Source organism: Cheilinus undulatus, linkage group 2 (assembly GCF_018320785.1).
Source record: "Cheilinus undulatus linkage group 2, ASM1832078v1, whole genome shotgun sequence".
Lineage (NCBI taxonomy): Eukaryota > Metazoa > Chordata > Actinopteri > Labriformes > Labridae > Cheilinus > Cheilinus undulatus.
The window spans coordinates 49,600,123-49,622,038 of NC_054866.1; the positions used below are offsets into that span (position 1 = coordinate 49,600,123).

The following is a 21,916-nucleotide window of genomic DNA, read 5'->3' on the forward strand; positions in this document are numbered from 1 at the left end:
GGACTGAGTTAATGCTGTCACGTTAGAAATAGTTATATTTACTTCTGCTTTTTAAATTCAAAGGTCAGGGTTCTACCCAGGTGATTATCTAACACAAGGAGCAACATTTCTCATCTACAGCCACATCACAGTCTCTTAACTAATGTTAACCTGCTGCTGTTTTACCTGATGTTTTTAGACTGGGACTGGGCTGAAGCTGCTGAGGCTGAGATAGAAGTACACACACAAAGTACTGACCTTCAGTGACAATAAAATGAAAGCACAAAACACAAACCAATCTAATGAAGCCTCGAGTGACATTAGACCCAGAAATACTTTAGTGGTGCCATTTCAGAATTGTTTTCATATATGACACCTTCATTTAATTATCTGTTTGCTGATCATGCAGTTCACAGGCATGCAGTTCATGTAGATGGATGATCGCTTTTGTTTTTGACCAATTAAACTGACTGTTAACCTTGCAAAGCAGATGGATTCTCCAAATCTTGTCTGGAAAAAAAGTCAGAATGTGTACAGAACACTTTGACACATGTAAATCTTGCTTACTGGCAATCTTGTGTTTGTACAGTAAATATGTAACTGCGGCCAAAACTGGTTATCTCAGCAAAAATACTCAAAATACTGGGACACAGCTTACCTGAGGTATACAGGTAACAAAACACCACACTTCTACGGCTTGATAACTGTATTGATTTATATATAAAGATATAAATATATAACATACAAAAATTAAACTATTAAACTTGTGCAAGAAGGTGAATGATGGCTTTTTTCCCTCAAATCTTTAACCTTTACATCTTCGGACCGTCATCTGGCAGACAAGCACTGGAACTTAAAATCCATCCACTTCAGTTCTTAGTCGCAAATGCTAGAACTGACCTGGGGAAAATGCCTTTAATACACTGAGGTTGAATGCAATATTGTATGGGACAAACACTTCTTGGTTTTAGCCCCTTTAGCCTCCAATAGACAAAAATTTGATGGAAGTTTTTTTTAAAGTTGAGAAGTGACACAGAAGATGGCTGAGGTCCTAAGCATGAACTTTAGGTCAAAGTTGAAGTTAGGATTTAAACTTTGAAAGGGTTTATTTATTACAATTCTATCTGCTACAGAGGCTGAGAAATAAAGATTCAAGTAAATGTCCAAATCCTGTGCAGTTTTTCAGAAAACCCTCAGGTTTTAGGAACTTGTTTTCAAACATACTTAGGTGTTTTTTTTCCCTCTGGTATCCTTCGGTCTAAATGGGTTGAATTTGCTGCTCCTTTTGTTCGGTACAAATTACAAAAAGACCTGAAACTTAATGAGCTACTCTCATTGGATGCTATTAAGAGGAACTTAAATGACTTGGAAGCAGACACATCTGGTAGTGTAAAGGTAAAGGTAAAGGTGGTAGTGTAAAAGTAAAGGTCATTGTTGTAGAAAAATGGAAATGTTAACTCACCTTGTGACCGGAGATCTGCTGATTCTCTCAGGTTCGTCTGTGACCCTCAAGAAGAAGACAAACGTGTCTGTTAGAAATCAATCGGCCAACAAGGGTCCCACAAAACCCCCCTCATCCCTCCCCCAGCACACCCTCATGTTTTAATGCACAGCTACACCAGTCAATCAACTCCAACCAATCTGAGGATGACAGCACAGGACACAACTGGTCTAGAAAACCACGGATGACTCATTGCCAATGTACACTCACTACACTGGATGGATGTGAAACAGCAATGATGGGAAGGAAATAAAAATATAGAGAGGGGTGAGAACACAGCTGAGAGTCTGGCACTAAAAATTAAGTACATAAAGTGTGTGCTGTTTTCACAAAAACAAAAATCTTATGCTGGTAGAAGCAAAAACTTCTCAGTTAAACTAGAAAACCAGCCTCATGCAGAGGAAACTTGTTTGCTTTTGTCTGCACTTGTTATCAGTGGTTTCCACAGCAGAGATGTGAGAACATAAATTAGAGGGTTTTATTAAAGAGACTGAAGTGTGTGTACTGATAGAAACCAATGATACCAAGCATTCATCTTAAATGATAGTTTTAAGTGACCCTCTGTGATTTGATATGTAAACTTTAGGATACATATTTTAATGTTTTTCTCTGTGCACAATCAGTGCTCAAAAAACATCCAAATGTACCGTCATGTTGACATGTAATAGAATAATTTTGTTATTTTACATGATACTTAAATTGTTTGGAGTAGATTTGGAAGCCAAAATCAATCTGGATCAGATTTTATAAGACTTAAATTGCTTTGTTACTGACTATTATCACCTATGCTTAGTCAACATTTCATCTAGTTTTCCCAGTAAACCTACATTTTGTTCTGTATGGTTAATTGTAGAAAACTAGAGATTCCTTTCCACTTCAGACCCAACCTAATCAGCCAGTCTCATGGCAGCATCCTACACATTTAAGCATGTAGACATGATAAAGACAGTCTGCTAAAGTTAAACAAAGCATCAAAATGGGGAAGAAAGGGGATTTCTATGTTTATTTGTTTTTCAGCTATATGTAAGAAATGTGCTTTGCACATGCTGCTTGAAGAAGCACCTTGGAGCTGCAACTGCAAGAAGAAACTGTCCATTTTAAATATATATTCTCTTCTTTCTGAGAGTCACTTTTAGGGCTTTCATCCACTTCAGATTAAATTTAGCTTACTGTTAGCGGAGCCTTAATAGCAGAGACTTATTCAGTTCATGTAAAAAAACTCAAAGGGTGTGGACGTGGCAAACCCTCAAATTTGCATGATTTTCCATGAAACAGGAAGTAGTTTTTCTCTGAGTTGTATATGCCTAACCTTGCAAAGCAGATATATTGGCCAGATTCTACTTCAGTCATCAAGCAAATCCACGTGTTTTGCAAAGCTTGAAGCTAAAGTGGTTGTTCCTCGTCAGAGAATGACCACAGCAGTCATGCACAGAACCTGAACGGCAATGAAAGCTTTTCTTAATAGAAGAGATGTTTTTCTCTTCTCCTGACTAACTTCAGCAAAAGTTGAATTTTAGTTTAGTTTAAAATGGCTTCACTGGAAATGAACATCAATAACTGCTGCATGTTTCAGCTTGTCTTATGGCTCTGACTGGCATGTGATACATAGAACATTTATCTCACACCCTTCTAAAGGGTTTTTTTACCTTCCCAAACTATGTCTATGCTGGCTCCAAACTATATGCCTTTGGTCAGATAGATGTGAAATAAATCCTATGACAACATGCTCCACTCTAACCCAAACGTTAGTTGGATAATATATATCCTAAATGAACAATGGTCGTGTTTCATGACACACTTTGTGATGACAGAAAAAGCCATGCTGGTATTCTGTGAGGTACTTTCTTTGCCAGTTGCACATATCCACCTAAACTTTGATCAGAAATCTCTATAAATGTTTCTTTAAACGTGAAATTATGTCGAAAAATAAAATAGATTAAAAACTGCTGAGTTTGGGGCAGCTTATAGCACTTTCCCTTCATGGCCACCAGGGTGCACTGTTGCTATTTTATTTTCGAAGACCGGTCTTCCACCCCACCAACCTCCCAGCAGGAAGTCTTTTCCACTAGGCTGGTCTGGGGGAGTGAGCAGTGAGACTTCATTGATAATTTTTCAGCCAACCTCGGCCCCTAAATGAAAAACGTTGGGCTGTTTCACTATTAAAAACTTGTAAGAGAGGCTTACTTCTTCTCTCACGTGCACATGCACTTGCATTGGCATTATTTTGTTGTGCAGACACGCTATTTTAACCCATTACGTGCCATCACTTAATAGCCTGCTAAGAATTCATGTCCATTTTACTGTAATTAGTTCTGAGATCACGTGAACCTTCAGTGATGTCACGCTGACAATGACTTAGGAGTGTTAGAGTCTGAACATGTAATTAAACATGTCTCAGCTTTTTGATGATGCAGTCAAATGAGCCTCTCCCTGTACAAAACGATCCATTCTAATCTACGCAAATACACCCTGGGATTTACCAATGAATGTTATTCAAACATTTATCAAGCTGATACACGGACGGTAACTCCTGTTTGATCAAGCACACTAAATCCCAGTCCAGTGCCAAACATCTGAGAATCAACAACATGAACGAATAAATGATTGGGCAAATGTTTATTTTTTTTCTCTAAAGGTCTTTTTTTTTTAGTCTTACGTCAGTCCATGTCTGTGCTGTGCTTGGTCATACAGCAGGAATTATGTGCCTTCTTTGTTTCTTAAGAATAGGAGGGTTGTCAGCTAGATTAAGACCTCACTCATCCTGTCCAGGTAACGCAAGAGAAAGTTACACCTAAAGAAACAGATGGGGGATGAAACGTGGGGAAAAGAGACCTGATTTTTTCATTTCTTCCTCTTTTTTAGCAATAAATGACTGACAAGGCACTGACTCAGTGACTTTTTGTTAGGGCTGGGCAATATATCCACAGTTTAAGATAAATTGATATATTTTCAAAAGAGATACAGGGTAAGACAATTTGGTTTACTACCATAGTTTTAAATTGATGTCAAAAAGGATGATAGTGAAGGGATTTACAGTAGGAACCAGTGTTCATTTTGGCAGCTATTTTTAATTTTAGCCTTAGTCTTTAGATGAAATGTCTTTTAGTTTTAGTCAGATTTTAGTCATTTCTATTCTTTTCAGTTTTAGTCTAGTTTTAGTCGACGAAAACTCAAAATTATTTTAGTCTAGTTTTAGTCCATAAAAGTCCTTACATTTTAGTCTTAACTCTTTAGTCCAAGCATTTATTTTCTTGCTAAATCTGGTACCAAATCATGGTAGTGTGCACTCTGCCAAACCTAAGGTCCCTGCTTTCTACAGCTGAGAGGCAAGAGAGATACAGCTGCATTGTTTTTTGACAGATTTACCCACAGTGGAGAAATTTCACGGATTTTGTAACCTTGCAAAAAAGGTGGATTCCTCCGTTTTCGTGTTTCTCACTAGTGAATCCATCTTGCAAAACTCCCGTCTGAACTGTATGGGCCCGGTTAGAAAGTGACAGGACAAATCAGCGATGAGGGGCAGTACTTTCGGGTGCGGCAGAGTCGTGATGTATGCAAGCAGCAACAAGAGGCCGATGCAATAATGGTGGAAAACGTTAGCGTGGATGCTGCCAAAGCACCAGTTTTATCAGAACTTGACGACATTTCTTAGTTAATAGAAGAACAAAGAACAGCACTGAGTTGTTTTTTTTTTTTTTTTTTTCAAAAATGACAAAACTCGTGTACTGACATGTCTACAGTCGCCATGGTTTGCGTTATACAGCTCTCTATGGAGTTTACTCCTCGGTAGTGGTGCATCATGGTTTGGGGCTATGATGTCACGTGTTTTGTTGCTCTGATTGGCCCGTAAAGATATGACAGAACGTCCGTCCAGTCACCCTCCAAGTATTTTCAAAGGCTCTGCCCTTTCCCAAACACTGTCTATGGGAGGTTTACCAGATGGATGTGTGAAACAAATTCATCTGGCGTGTCAGGTTAAGGATTTTGAATGCCTGACGGAAACTAAATTACATTTTAGTCTAGTTTTAGTCATCTTGACGAAAACGAAACTTACTTTTTGTCAGTTCTTGTCATCACAGATCTATTTTTGTTAGTCTTAGTCTAGTTTTTGTCATGGGATAAAAAGGCTGTTGACGAACAGTTTTAGTTGACAAAATTAACACAGCTAGGAACCATGAACTAAAATGTTTTTTGACCACAAGATAATGGATTTGAAATGTTTTTATCTAAATGGGGAATAATAATTTTGTTTATTTAATTGTGGGGTATTTTTCATAGTAGTCAAAATCAAATAACACTGATAAGTCCTACACACCTAACAGTAGGCAATTTATAATTTTTAATCATCAACAACTGCAGTCAAACTCCTGCACACTTTCTGAATTGTACAGACATTTTGGAAATATGTTGTTGAAACTGGTGAGGAGAGGGTTTCTCTTGGTCCTACGGTTTTTAACGTGTTTGTGAAATTTGGACAATGCTTTTCTCCCTTGGTTAAATCTGACCGAAGATCACTTCACGATCATTTTAATTACCCAGTTTACATGGCAAAGTCTTAGTGCACGTTTGAGGACCTAAATATATGGAAATGGTGCACATGTTTTCACACAATTTAGACTATTTGAAGAGTTTGACTGCAAACTAAAAATGAACAATAAGACAATATTGGCTAACATGAACTACCATTTGAATTGCTATGGTATCAAACTGGTTTCACTATGTACAAGAAGTAGGAAAGGACTTAACATTTCCTAGTTATACTGCAACATGAGTGTCAGGAAAACACTGTAATTATAGTCATTCCTTGTATTCTGACAACATGCAAGTGCTGCAGCACAAAAAAGCCCCGCTCTTATTTCTCTCCACTGCTCGTGTTCAGATGGACAGGAAACAAGGAAAGAGGTTGATGACAAGGCACAAGGAGTGCCTGACAGGAAAACTTTCTTGATTTTCTTTCACTTTTCTCCTTCAAGCTTTATAACTTGTTTTACAAAGTGGAGATAGATGTACATTAAACTATCCATGTCTGAATGTTACGCTGTGAAGCAAAACTATTCAGGCTTAAAGCTGTCAAATGCTTGTCAAAAGACAAACTCCTGTTCATCTACATTTAAAATAAAAGCGCTAGATGTCCTACTATAAACAGTGGAGGCCTGAAATTCACAGGGCAGAGAATGCAATTTTCAAAATATGCAGATGGAAAGCTAACGTGCAATGGGACACTCATATGCATTTGGGAAATGCTGCAAGACTGAAAAACATTAGCATAAAAAATCCAGGTCCTGGATTCTCAAGATGGTTGGCAAGACGAAAAATTTCTTCAAATCAAAAGTTTTTCTCTGAAGTATTTCCTTCCATCAGCATCAGTGGTTTGAAGGAAACCAGATGCAGTTTGTTGAGATTTCCACCGTGGTTTGCTTTTAGTAACAGTCTTTCTGTGTGTTAGGTGTTGTTTCATGTATTATCTGTTTTGTTATTTGTGATATGATTATCTTAGTGGCTGCAACACAAATCTACCTACAGGTACAAATAAAGTAACCTGAACCTCCAGCTGTCTCCTTTTTACAGGTTTAAATATGGTTCTATTTTTGCCAGAGTTATATCAAACTTTATAACTCTGGTATTGTGACAACCATTATTCATTTTCCTGCCCTGCTTTTTTGTGTTTAAACTCTCCATGTAGCAGACTGAGTGATCTGTATGAAGGCTGAGTGAGACGGAGGAGGGCTGGAAGTGAAGGACTGAAAAGAAGAAGGAGCATAAAGTGACAGAGGAGGAGAAAGAGTGCAGACAGACAGACGGAGCAGCTAGCAGCAGTGTTATAGGACAATCTGCTTGTATCTTGAGGGAGTTGCTGAGAAGAGGGGGATAAATCCTGGTTGCATAACTAATCCTGATTTAAAATGACAGTGACGCTTGCTCGGTCAGTCAGGATGACTGGTGCTGGCTCCTTACAACAATCTGCTCCTGGAGAGGGTTCACACACACGCTGTGCACTTTAATGTCATCGGTTCATAGTTATAATGGTGCTGACTAAAATGGTAACAAATTGGACATAACTGACCCATACATGAACCTTTATTAAACCTTATTTGGAGGGGTAGATCATTTAAGAGTGCACATTCTTTGTGCTATGAAGTTTACCATCCTCACTCATCATCACGAATGCTGGAGGAAACATATCTCCTAAAATATGGCCAAGAACTTGTCAGGTCATTTCACCACTGAACAACTTCAAGAGAAAAAAATGTCTGATTCCTGCTCCTCCAATGACAATCATTTAGGCTTTCTTTGACTTTGACAGTCAAAATGATTAACTTATTGTTCAGATAAAATATAATTCCACCTTGGATCCTCCTGACCCTTTCTTAGCTCTCTGATAGGTCAACTAGCTCCAAGTTTTAGACAAACTGACACACACCCCTGTGTTTTTCATGGCTTTTGTTTTAGTTCTTTATGTATTTTTATTTCATTTTTAAAAGGTTTTTACGGTGTTCTTGCCTGCTTTTATTTCTTGCCTGTTAATGTTTTTACTTCTGCAGTGTTTGTGATCTATTTCTGTGTTTTTACTGTGCAGCACTTTGGTGAACTTGAATGTTTTTTTTTTTAATGTGCTATACAAATAAGGTGGACTGGAATGGATTGGACACACAGGCTGGGTCATTCTTATTGAATTGCAATGACATTGTGAGCTTAGTTTTGTTGCTCCATCATGGTTAAAAGGTGTGCTTACCTCTTATTCAAGAGGTGTTTTTCATCACAAATAAAACTTGCATTATGCTTCAAGTAAGAAACAACATGTTTGATGTTAAATAGCTACATTACTTAACCACATACTTACTAATCCTGATTACTTGAGCAATTTGGAGATTAAAATACATAAACGTCATCTGTTACACCTCAAACAGGTAACATTATTCTTTTGCCTTATAATGGAGAAGAAAACATACAGAACTAACCTCTGTTAAGGTACACTAGTAAATTTAGCTAACTTTATTAGTGCCATTTGAGTATTTGAATAGTCAATAGGATGAGCATTTTGTTGCTGAAGGAGTTAGGACATAACCTCATATACTCCAAAAAGATGTAGAGCTCAGTCAGAGATTTAATATTTCTTTCTTTAGTTTGTGGGTTTGCTGAAACTCTTATTGCACCAACCAGTCAGTCTTTCAACTTGTGAAATATATAAATACCCATGATTCACTAGGTCAGTTCTTCAGTTCTGTAAATCTAAGGTCTCGTCAACAGGGAGACGAATTCAGGAGTATACATATAAGTTTTTTATCAGCATTTTGTCCACATGGAAAAAGCGTTTTGGGAGGCCGTAAACGCTACTTTTTGAAACTGGGTCCCAGAGTGAACAAATCTGTAAATGCTTACCGTTTCGTCTCCGTGTGGATGGCCAACCGCAACTTTCTTGAAACGATTACATCACACATAGCATATACCACTTACCCCGCATGCGCATATCGAACTAAAACTACAATGGCGGATTACAGAAATGTGTTCGTGCTGAAGAAGCTATTGAGCTTATTATGGCTTTTACAGCAAAATCTGATGCTCCTTTACCGCCACCGCGAACAGCAGACACCAGATGTTCCAAAATCCAACGCGAGCAACAACCAGAAGAAAGTTTGTCAGTGATCTTCTCTCTTTTGGTGCATTTCCGTGGCAGCATTAAAGCGCCACATACAGGCTTGGCATACACTAATATACTACAGCATTTTCAGTCTTTTTCAGTGGTTCTGTGGTTACACAGACATTTCCTGAAACGACCCAGTGTTTACGGTAAACTTTTTTCAAAACAAATGGAAATATAACGTTTTCATCTCCATGTGGACAAAGCCTAAAATTATGTACAAATATTAAACCAATATTAATTATGGTCGAGCTTGCTAAAGGATCAGTTCTTCTGTAAAACATTGCAACTACTTCAAGATGTTAACTTAGTTAAGAAAGCATCTAAAATAGTTAGAATTGAGAAGTGGATAATGTGAATTGAAAAGATTTAGTTTATTTCATTGCTTTGTCATTCATTTAAGCTGCTCATATTTTAGTTTTCAGTGTTTTGTCTAAACTGAGGATGTTACCAGATATTGTGACCAAAACGGTTTAGCCAAAGTCAAATAAAGCTCTGCTCTGACGCCTCTCTGACCTCAGGTTTCCTCTTGTAAGGCTGCAGACATACGCCTCAAGAAAGTCTGAAAAACAAAGGTCTGACAACTGTTTGAATTTCTGGGTTGATTTCAATTAAACATAATCTTTTCAAATGTTTAAAACTGTTGCCACCATGCCTTTACTTTTGACTGGACACAACCCAGGAATGACTACAAAAGAAGTTAGCTAAAAGCAGCGATGAGCACTACATAACCAGAGCTGCTCTGACCCCTTTAACAGCTCTGTGTTGTACAAAACATCAAACATCCAGACACCACCCCTCCTCCCCTTTCCTGTCCGTCATCTGCTAGCAAAGATCCCACAGCCTGACTGTAACGCTGCTGATTTGTTGACGGCATGGGCAAACATATGGTGTTAATTACATGGCTCAGACGGGTACAGTGGAGATGCAATAAACTCACATGGTCATGGGACACAAACACGTTTTCACAGGGATTCACAGGGGGTCTGAGGGAATTTTTGCTTACCTACACTTACAGGTAACACCTTGATTATATCTAATGCTGAAGTTCAAAAGTATGACTCAGCAAACATGGAGAACATAGTCTAAATCAAACATTTTATTCCCCCTGTGTCCAGAGAACCAACACCATTGTTGGTTTATTTTTTGGAAGCAGGTAGATATGCAGTGCCACCTCCAGCCTCTGGTAGGAGCTAGAGAACAAAGCCCGGCCAGCAGAGACAGAAGCAGACAGGCAGACATTCAGGCAGGCAGCTGCTGATTAGAGTTGGAGTCATAGAAACAGACTGTTTGAGGCAGAGCTGCATGTAAAGAAACTAGTTCTGTTACTCGATTTAAAAAATTAATCAAGTTAATCACATCACTACGCTGTGATTAATCATGATTAATCACAGCATTTTTTTAAAAGTTTAAGTATATTTTTATTTTGTTAGATTTTTAAAGGTTGTTTTTGTCAAGTGTTAAATTTTTATTCTCTAAATTCTATGTGCAGCACATTGAAAGTGCTGATCTGAGTCCTTATCAATACCACTATCAATACTTCAATACTTTCTATAGTTTGGTGGAAAGACAAAATAAGGGCAAATATTTAAACTACAAATGGTCTTAGCTGAGTGGTGCGTGAGTTAAAAGCTATGATTCAGTCTGTTGCATCTCTTGTATATCCCTAAAATATAAACACGTTCACACTATATTTATTGAAGATTCTCATCAAAAACTACATTTTCCCACTTCTATGTGACATTTGAACATATCATAACAAATAGAATACAGTTGTACTGAGGTTACCTGAACACATCATATTTTCTGTCTTCAGCTCGTAAAATTTGCTAATTAACTTCAATTTTGCCAATTCCACCGCGGATTTCTACACTGGATTAATATTGTTAACAAACAGGACTGTCTCAAAGTTTTGGAGCACTTTTCAGCGTTTATCTGAGCAGCTGAAGGAGAAAACTGTCCTGAAGCAGCTGAAGAGAGTGGTAGGACCATGGCTTGATCCTGTGTTGTTGTTAGCATCTTTGCTAAAATTAGCAAAGATGTGCTTTGCCCGAAGGTGGAACTTAAGATTCGTTGTGCTTCAGTGTAAAGACAGTTCATCACTGCAGCATGTACCCACAGTTTTGGTTTTATCTTAACTAACATTCACCAGCTTTCAAAAAAGAAGATTACCATTAAGCAGACCTGGGTCTGTCTCCTCACTCATCACTGCTGGCTGAGTCTGACCCTCTCACCTCTTCACCCCCAGGCATGTAAACACTGGCGCTGGAGGACTACGAGAGCAAACTTAGTCATATGATTAAATTCCATTATTATTTTTTTACGTGTTAAGGTTTCAAGATTACTCACAAGCATTAACGCGTTACTGTTAACAGCCCTAAAAGAAACATTTAACATACACTATTTGGGGGCTCAGGGTTTCTGGATTTTGATCAGAGTATACTGTGAGTTTTAAAACCTCAGCATGCTTCTATAAAGATGAGCTATTGTTTGAACCGTTTACTTTATCGCTCCTTGTCAGGTACAGGAAAACCACCTCAAGTGGTGCAAGTTAGTTCAAACCTCTAAAGCTGAGCCTAAACAGGTAAGTACACTTATATCCCATGTTAGATTGTAAGATCTAAGATTTTTTTAGGAATAAGACATGGAAATCCACCCACAACCTGCTTTGCAGTAATTCCAGAGAGTATAAAACAGTGACTCAAGTGACTACATGCCACTGATTGTGGAAACAATTGTTGCAATAACTGGACCTTTACAATGTCTTTCCTGCAAAAGGTCACGGTGCAGTTCTGATAAAATGAGATATCTTGTGCAGCCCTTCTGTGATGACAAGTTTCTTTATACTAACCACTACATCTGAGATCACCTTTGACCAAGACAACCTCGCTCTTATGTAAAGCATTTGAGGACAGAACTGCTATTTCATGTAAAATTTGGTTAAATTGCTTTTTTTTACTGGAGAAATAGGTGTCATGTTTTAGTAAGAGATTCTTCCTGAAGCCAGAGCCATGTGTTTAAACTCAGCATGAATACTGTCTGAATTTCTGCCTGTAACATCACTCTGCTTGAGATGAACGTTTGTATAACTGAACTCTAACCGGCAGACAGCATGACAAGTAGAGGGATGACAGAGCACTGGCAGGCAGGCAGACAGTCAGACAGACAGAAGCAGCCAGAAAACATGGGAAAGGAAGACTTACTAACTGTTTTTGTCCCCTGTGGGAGGGTGCAGCCCGACATGGACTTGTTTGAGCTCTGACGTTTAGAAGGGTCAAGAGTGACCCTAGGAGAAGAGAGGAAGAAGAGAAGGAGATGAAGAAAGGATGAGAGGAATGGAAAATGAAGGAAAATAAACAGCAGAGTCAGATAGACATTGAACAGGAGAGAAAGCAAGAAAAGGGGGAAGACAACGTAGAGATAACGGAAAAAAAAGCAAAGGTAGAAAAGCAGAGAAGAACAAATCAAACTTTATGTTCTGTAGTTCTGGAAAGAGGGGGATAGAAGATAGGCAGGTGACTGGCTAGGAAAAGCAAACTTTGTGAAATAATCAAACAAACAAACCAACAGATAAAGCAACATTAAGCAGCAGAGAAAATCTGACAGTGAAAGACAAAGTATGTCCACCTGAGCAGCAGACCTGGGTCAAATAGGTTAGCGGTTGTTTTCACCAACTTATGATGTATAAGCAACATTTTCTACACTATATTTCTATACCAGCTCCCATCAGCAGTATTCTAAGGATGACCTAAATGTCTCTGTAAACAAATATCTGCAGACAGGCCAACAACAGCCAGCATTTAGATTTCCCAGAGTACCTGCAACGTATTGGAAATGATCAATTTGACCTCCAATCAACAAACATTTTAAAACTTTTGTTTTCACTTGATCGCAGCTCATTTGTTACTTTTTACAAATCCCCTTCATGGTGTTATTTGGGGCTCTTTATTTCATTTTATTGTGACAAAATCACATTGAAATAAGCTTCTTTTTTGGGCTCATATTGATAAAGTGAGCTCAGTGCAGCCACTGTATGACTTAAATTCTGCCATTAAAGGGAGGCTCAACAGATGAACATGCTACTTTGTGAGGTTAGGGACCAATATGTAGAAAATCTATTAAAATTAACCTCTAGCTTCACCCAAATTAAATAATCAGAAATCATATTGTCCATCAGACCATAATAGACAATGATTTCCATGAGGTTCTGAGGTTGGTTCTGGCACGGAGTTAACTCTTTAAAGACCCTGTAAATTGAAATAAAAGTTTGTGTCTTAACACACTAGATATGTTGGAATATGGCTGCTGTAAACATGTGAAAACACTGAGATCTACATGTGACTGAATTTTGGATTTAGACCGTTAAAAAATTTTTCACCTCTTTTCTGGCTTGGTTTAATGTGGGAGGGGCCAATATGTGAGCTCATGATGTCACGAGCCCACAGTGGGGAATGACCCTGCCCCTCTAAGAGCAGTTCATGTCAAGCCAGTCTGTAGTTAGCTGATGTCACTGCCTTTATTGAAAGTTAATAGTCAGTTAAATGCTGTTTTTTGTTCACTGTGAGGTAAATTTGCCAAATTCTTCAGCCACAGTGGTCTATGGATCATTTAAAGCATCACAACAGAGATTAGAGCCAAAAAAAAGGACTTTGTCTCTTTTTATGAGGTCAACAAAAGGTCAAGAGGCAGGATAAAGGTGTGAGTGCTATCGTCTATTCAGATTGTAATATTTTTCAAATCTGAGACGATCGTATTTCTCCTGAGTGGGTGTGGCTTCAGCTCATTCAGCAGACACGCCCACACCACCCTGGCTCATATTTCATATTTTTGAAGCTTAAATTTATAAACTGAGGTGTTTTAGTTGACTGAAATTTGACCTGGGGGTTCATAACACAGGGACCTGTTATACAAAAAAACCTAAACACTGATTTATTTTCACTTTGTAGGATCTTTAATAAAAATAACATTTTAAACATTGGAATGTCTTCCCTTAAACTAATCCATCAGAGGTAAATCTGTTTAACTAACATTAACATTTAAGCTGCTTTGTTTATTTACAATGTTAAGAAAAAAAAAAACTCCAAAGGAGAAAATAAGGTAGGTAAAACAGAAATTCAATAATAATTTCTTGTTTTTAATGAAAAAAAAAAAAAAATTATGCAAACTCCTGCATGCTGTCAAATTGCAGAAATACACTAGCTGAGAAATGTGTAGAAAGTGCAGGATTTTACTGGAATTTATGTTATGGATGAATTCCTCTCCAGTGTACCTGTCTCATCAAAATAAAGGTTTTCTTTTTAAAAGAAGATTCAGTCCATTTGACAATACTGATTGTCAAATCAACATTGAACAAGAATTATTTATAATAAACGGGTTAATTCTTAATCAAATCTTCATTGCTAAATAATGTAAAATGCCTGATGTAATTGACAGATATTTTAAAGGTCTTGAATATGTTGACGCTCAATGTACAATACCGTTATTTTTCTTAGAAAATTAAAAATGACTAAAGCTATGACGACAGAGAAATCCTTTATTCTTGTGGCTGTAACGGGGCGTGTCTCGTCCACCATGGCAGACACATTTACCACATGCTACATATTGTAGCTGAGCTACTATTGGAGGCTGCAGTTGTCATTCATGTTTTCTGTTGTTTACTTGTGATTCACTACTCTCATTTTCTGTGAGCTCTGTTGTTCAAGCTCCCCTGTCATATTGTCCATTTTCATTGGGGGTAGGAAGGGAAAACCCTCAATGTCAACTTTTGCTATTGTTTTGAGTGACAGACCCCGGACGTAGAATTTACATACTGTGCATTTCATTCCAATGATGACTATTGCTACATGCTAATGCTTTTTTAAAAGCCATTTAAAATGACTTTTTGACTATCTAAATAAGCAACAGTTCAGGAACAGATAAAAAACCTGCAGCAGCTGGCAGCATTAGGATTGAATTCCAAGCAGATGTCTAATTAATGCTGAAACACTATTCAACCCAGGTCTGAAATTAAGGAGGACAACTTCTAAAGCCTGTAAAGATGTTTTGTTAGAGAAGGAAGGCTGGTTAGTGCTGGTTAAGGAAGAGACGGTGAGAGGCAGCAAGGTTAGCTCAGTGATCTTCATGTACAGTTTATTTCTGTCCAGTTACAAGCCAAAAAAAACATACAGGTCTGTGCAGGCAGTCAGCTTCACCACGTTATCATCAGTCACATTCAGTCTTTCTCTTTATAATCGTGTCTCTACACTAAAGCTAAACTTTTTCTCTTAAACAATCAGTGGAGTCATACAGTCCTTCTCCCAGCTTCTCCCCTTACCTGCGGGTCAGCTTGGAGGTGAGTTTGCTAAGAAGGTTGGTTGTGGCCCGAGTCCTGGCATGGGGCAGTGGGCTGGAATCGTGGGACAGAGTTGGAGAAGCTGGGGGAGCATGGGAGGGAGGCCGGCGGTCTCTGATCTGCCCTCCGTGGAAAGTGCTCCTCACCGTGGTACCCCTGGAGAGACGGGAGGAGGGCGTGGAGGATGAGGAGGACACACCAGAGGCACCACCAATGCTGTGGGTCGAGGGCGAGGCAGGGGGAAGGCGGTGAGATAAGGAGCTGGAGGAAGGAGGGAAGACAAATTTGTGTAAGTTGTTATGCAGATAGCTTCAGTTTTCAGGTTTAATCACAGTCTCCTTACATTTTCTACACTTGACCAAAACCTTTCATTATTATTTTGGATGTTTTGGAATTAGATTTTCTAAAAATCATGACAAAGGACAAACTTGTGGTAATGAGAACGGGTGTCTCAGCACTTTATTCTGCCATACATGATGCCCTGGTATATAAGGCGCAGACAACTTTTTAGATAAAAAAAAAAAAAAAAAAAGTTATTTTAAGTGAGGGTCATACACTGGATTTTACATTACTCCTCCAAACAATCAAGGTGTAAAAGCACCCTTACAATTAAGTGTCAAAGGACATAAACATATGGTGGTTGAGGTTTTGTTCTCTAAAACTGAAAGATTGTAACAGAAAAATATCACAGGTGTTGTTGATATGCACTGACTAATAACATCTAAAAGGCACATACTTGAAAATGTTAATGGCACAAATAATTTCTTTAGAGGATTTAAAGTTTTTTCCCATTTTCTTCCTCTTACCTCCAAGTTTCCACAACACTGATAGCTCCCCCTCGGGATTTGTTACCCGTATTTGAAAAACATTATTGTACAAATCTAGGAAAACTGAAGGCATGCTCAGATTTCCAGATCATATGATTAACCATGGGAACAGAATGAGAGCAATGCTCCCCTAAACAAGTGATTTCTTTCCTCAGCTCTGAGCAGAGTTAAATTTTCTCTCCAGTCCCCACAGGGTCATTCAGATTTTTATGTCTCCCCTCTACTGTACCTCTTGTTCAGTTCCCTGCTCCGTCACACCTACACGCACAAACACACATGTGCACACACACATATACCTCTCAGCCTCTTGCTGGCTGGTGGCCCAAGGCTGCTTTTCATAACGCTCTAGATAACACCCACACACAGGGCTCAAGTAGGGCATGACCATTAGACGGGTTAAGCTGAAGCACAGCCGCTGTGGAGCAAAATCATTTAACGTCGATGTGAACTAGCTGTCCACTGCAGCTGACTGCAGGGAGGCACACTGGGGAGAAGAGGAGGAAGGACAAGGGGAGAGAGGATAAAAGACTGAAAGAAGACGGGGTGAGCCTACAGAATGCAAAAAGAGGATGAAAAACAAGGAAGGAAATGACTGATGTTATTCTCTCAATCACAAAGAAAGAACAAGAATTCCGATTTCAGATTTTCTTCTGATTACAAAACAACGAAAAAGTTGTGTTAAAAACACTGGATTAGTAACCTCTTTTAACTAAGCATGCACAAAGTTATCACTGTGATATCAGTATTGGCAAATATTAGCTTAAAATGTTAATAATATTATCGGTAGATTAAAAAAAATTCTGCCTACATTTGTAACTAATATTGGCTGAATGTATGAATAAGTTTTGGTGGTGGTGGTGGTGGGGGTTATTTGGAAAGGATAGGACAGTGTATGGACTTAGAAATCAGGGAGAGAGTGGGGAATGACGGATGGAAAAGGGGCCATAGGTCAGAATTGCACTCGGGCTGCTCGCTTGGATGACTGGCTTCTGTACTGGCCATCAGCCCCCTTTTTTTGTTTTAAAGTCTTTATTATTATACGGCCCTACTGATAACTTCTGCTCAGAGTTTAACCTTAATCCTGTCATCCAACCCAAGCGCAGCTGTGTGCTTCCATTCCTGCAGGCGCAGATTTATGGGTAAAGATATCAGGTGAGAGGTAGGTATTATAATAACGACACACTGTGATGTCACTATGAGCACAGATCCTAAACAGACCATCAGATTGGCTTTTATATTTTGTCAGTCAGTGGATACTAAGGCTGAATGATATGCAATAATAATCTAATTGTGATTTCTTCCCCCTGTATTGCAATTGTGATTTGACAGGATTATTATTAAGTTCCTCATCTTGTGTATTTTTCAACAAATTTCATCAATAAATCATTCTATATTACAACTTACATTTAGTCAGGAACACTCTCATTATTCATTTGACTTTTTTTGCAAAATGGATCTACTACAGTTTTACTTGGCTCTGCTCTGCTCAGAAGATGCTCCCTGGGATATTCAAGCAGCCTGCTTTGACTTTCCAGGGAGTGCATGGCAAGAAACCTCCTATGGTTAGATGCATTTATGACAATGTGCATTAAAAACAATGACATTATTTAGAAGCAATTAATCCATAGTAGCATGAATCTGAATATGAGGGTGCAACAAGATTTAAGCTATAAAGGAGGAGGTTGGGGTGGAGGAGGTTAAGCTTTGCCAACAGTAGTATGGTGCATCAGCATTAATGCAAGCAGGGATTAGTGACTAATATGTCATCTTTAAATGGACCGCTGTGTAGAGAGAAAGAGCTGTGATTGGCTGTGGGAGCTGGGAGCTGATAATTGGCTAAGTTTTATCAATATTAGAAAGAAAGAAGTAGGGCAGTATGATAAAAAATTGCGTCTAATTGCAAATATTGTTGCTCATATGGCAAATTTATTGAATGGGGATAACTGTTTTTATGTCACTCGTTTTAATTAAGAAAAATGTGTTTAAAACACAAAAAGGAAAATTTTTATGAGCAATATAAAAAAGACACTTTTGTTTTTGCAAAATGTGCATTAAAATCTCTGCAGCTGCAAAAATCAATGTATTAAGCCGGTACTTTGACATATTTCAAGTTAAAGAAATATTGCAACATCTGCGATATGTAAATTGCAGCATCCCATATTGCGATTTAATCTCATTTGTAATTAACTGCCCAGTCCTAGTGGATACCCAAAAATATGAGCAAAAATACTGAAATGTTTTTTCATGATGTGCCCCCTTTGAGTTGGTTGGCATTAGATATTCGAACTGGGAGATTTATCAGATTTCACTTTTGATTATGATTTTAGCTTCCCACAGTCATGAAATCAAGATAATCAAAATCAAACCATTGCTGAGCCAGATGTTGGGTTGTGCTTGTTTTGTCCAAAGGTTTTATCATACGTGGAAAATGGAGTGCAGCCTACCTTCTTTGCAGCCAGTTGTGTATTCTGCCCCTTCTACCAACGCAGCTCTCAGGTTTTTAGGTGAAGAATACAGGGAGCCACCGCATGACTGAATGACCTTAGTTGTATGATACTACACTGTTTTTTTTTTGAGAAGTTGTAACTTGTACAATGCAAAATAACTTGCAGCATTTGTTACAAGGTTGAAAGGTTATAATAGTTTTGGATTTTTCATTAGTTACCATTTTATTTCATTTTGACTTTCTATGCTCAATTTCAGTTTAATTTTGTTAGTTTAACTAACTGGTTTGTTAGTTTAGTTTTTTTATTTTGCAAAAATGCTTCGTTTTAGTTTAGTTTTTATTAGTTTTAGTTTTTTTCTGATAGATGTCAGGGCTGAAGGAACAACATACATTTTAAAAAACATACTCAAAGAGGGTTCTCTTCACTTTTCATTTTATTTATCTAAACTCCAGACATAAAACAACCACTATGTGAAGTCTTAACCAATCAACTCAAGCAATTTTACTCTCTGTCGGTGCCGGTCAGTATGGTTGTGTCAAAGACTAAAACTAAGGAGGTTTTGTCTCTATTTTTATTTTATTTTAGTTAGTTTTGTAAGCGCACTATACAGTTTTCGTTTTTTGGTAAAGCTTAGTTTTTATTTAGTTTCAGGTAACTAAGATAATTTTTGAATTCTAGTTTTAGTTATTTTGTTAGTTTTGGTTAACCATAATAAATGTGCAAGGTTGTTGCTGCCCTTGAAGGCAACAGGACAAATTCATTTAATCATCTGAAATTCATGCACTGATACAGATATTGTAAAACCAGTATAATTATGTTAAATAATCCCAAAATCAATCAAAATAATCATGAGTGTGTGTTTTACTATAATCGAGCAGCCCTGACAGATGTAATAGATGTGTAATTTTTTTTTATATCCTCACTAGGACTGGGCAATTAATCACAAATTATATTAAATCACAATATGGCCTGTTGCAATTTTCAAATCGCAGAAAGTGCAATATTTTTTAACCTGAAATGTGTCAAAATACCGATTTGGAACAATTTTTTGCACAGAAATTTCATGCTCTGCGCGATGCATACAGACAAGTGTCTTTTTTTCGGAATAGTTTAGTAAAATCCTACTATTCCTGTTCATGTATATAATATAGAATTATTTATTGCTTATGTTTGTTGAATAAAGCATAAGATGAGGATCCTGGAATGAGTTCACTTGGTTTACAGTGTCATCATACATTACTGATGGTGTTTATACTCACAGAAACATGTGCTTAACACAAGGACTTCTGTGTTTTATAAACATAATATGATTAACTATGCTGCACAAATGCTGCTGCACATTTGTCAACATAATGTGACTGTGAGTGCATTCACGTGTTTGCCTCATCAACCAATCTGGCATGGCATCACATTGACAAGGCCTCCAAGCCGAATCGAGGCCCATGTGGGAGCAATGCCAAGTCATCACTTCATCCTGCTGCTTCCCAGCTAACCTCCCACCTCTTCCATCTCTTTCTCATCCCGTCACCCTCCCCTCCTTTTAGTGAGAAAATACTGTGTTTTATAATGGAATGATGTAACAAAGTTAAGTTTGGCTTAGTTGGCAGCCTACCAGAAACAGTGGTCAAGGAATGTACTTTTATGGAGCTGAATTGGTTACATGGGGTGACTCCCTGGATCAGGCGTCAAGTGTATAAATGACTGTCAATGTGTGCATTCTTTGTCTTTGGCCTGTGCATTTGTCAATGACCGTAGCTGCTACAAAGTAACCCTGAGAGAACCCCAGTCTTCTTGTCTCTGTGAAGTTTCTGAATCTTCCTCTCATGCCAATACATTTATTTCCACATAACTGCTCCTCACCTGTTGCTCTTTGGAGCCATGTCTACACCCCTCACACCACCACCTGTAAAATCACAAAATAAAGCTGCAGCAGAGAGCAATGCCTCATTACAGCTTTATACAATAGGATATGGTGTTTCATCATTCGTTTTATATGGGCTTTATACTCATTCATTCATGGGTTTTCATTGCCTACACAAAGGATTAGACTTCAAAACCTTTTTTATATTAAAGGTGCTACATGTAAATTTTTTGCTGTGCTAATGCTAGTCAACTCATCCAAGCCATACAACATCTAGACTTAAAGGGGACATATCTGACCCTTTTAAGACAAGTTTAGATTGGTCTCAGAGGTCCTCAAAATATGCTTGTGAAGTTTGTTGCTGAGATAGGATTTTTGCATGTCTAAAATCCCCTCTGTTTCAGCCCTTCTCAGAACGAGCTGTTTCTGTGTCTGTGGCTTTAAATGTTACTGAGCTGTCTGATTCCGCCCCAGACTGCGCCCCTCTCAGAAATGGATGTGGCTCTCCTCCTCTCAGCTGGCAGGTTGGATCAGGAGAGGAGGGCGGAACTTTCTTCCCAGTGGGGAAGACCAACCAAACCTGGGGGCGGGCTAACTCCCCACATGACATCATGAGGAGAAAATCTGAGAACGGCTTATTTCAGTACACATTTTCTCAAAGGTGGAGAAGAGAGGGGGGAGAGAATGGATTTGGAATGAAAACCAGGGGAACATATTTTTGTTAGAAAAGCCTGAAAGAATGATTTTTGCAAAATATGTTCCCTTTAATGTGTAGAAACTGTTACCAACGACTGGATCATTAGTTGACACAGCAAGCATATCCCTCCACTCCACCAAATTCACGATGACAACGATACTGGACAAAAATATTCAGCCTAAAACAATTCGTTTTTCTAAGCTTGTCATGGCCATTTGCATTGTTTTGGGCAAGTGTTTTTTTCCACTGATGCCTATATTTTCTTTCCAAGCATTACTAGTATTCAACTTTCCTAACGGCAGTCAGTTTTAGTTTCTATGCTACTCAACTGGGAACAAACTACCACAGAACCTGAGGATTTCTACAACTGTTAGCTCCTTTAAAACAGGTCCGGGGGTGCAGATGGCCTAACCCAGTGTTTTTCAACCATGCTCAGCCAAAGAGCCAAATTGCTGAAAAATACCTTTGCCAAAATACCTTGCACTTTTCACCACAATCTAAGTGGTGAAAAGTGGTGAAAAAGATGTCGAAAAAAATGGTTAAAATGGAGATAAAAATCAGTTAGAGCTGGCAAAAAGGTATAAAGTGGCAAAAAAAAAATGGGTGAAAAGGGGCAAAATGGACATAAAATAAC

At 38.3% G+C, this 21,916-nt stretch overlaps 1 protein-coding gene across 4 annotated transcripts in view; it reads right to left on the reverse strand.

Moving 5' to 3' along the window:
- The window catches only part of mark4b (MAP/microtubule affinity-regulating kinase 4b), a 105,212-nt gene that overhangs the window by 7,915 nt on the left and 75,381 nt on the right, over positions 1-21,916 (reverse strand). For 2 of the 4 annotated variants that reach the window (XM_041810592.1, XM_041810612.1), the window contains 2 exons: positions 15,433-15,711; positions 1,442-1,486 (listed from right to left, as the gene is read on the reverse strand). In XM_041810592.1, the coding sequence (XP_041666526.1) occupies positions 1,442-1,486; positions 15,433-15,711 (324 nt within the window). Of the gene's footprint in view, positions 1-1,441; positions 1,487-12,322; positions 12,406-15,432; positions 15,712-21,916 lie in introns of all 4 variants that reach the window. The other 2 variants (XM_041810601.1, XM_041810621.1) reach the window with 2 other exon arrangements.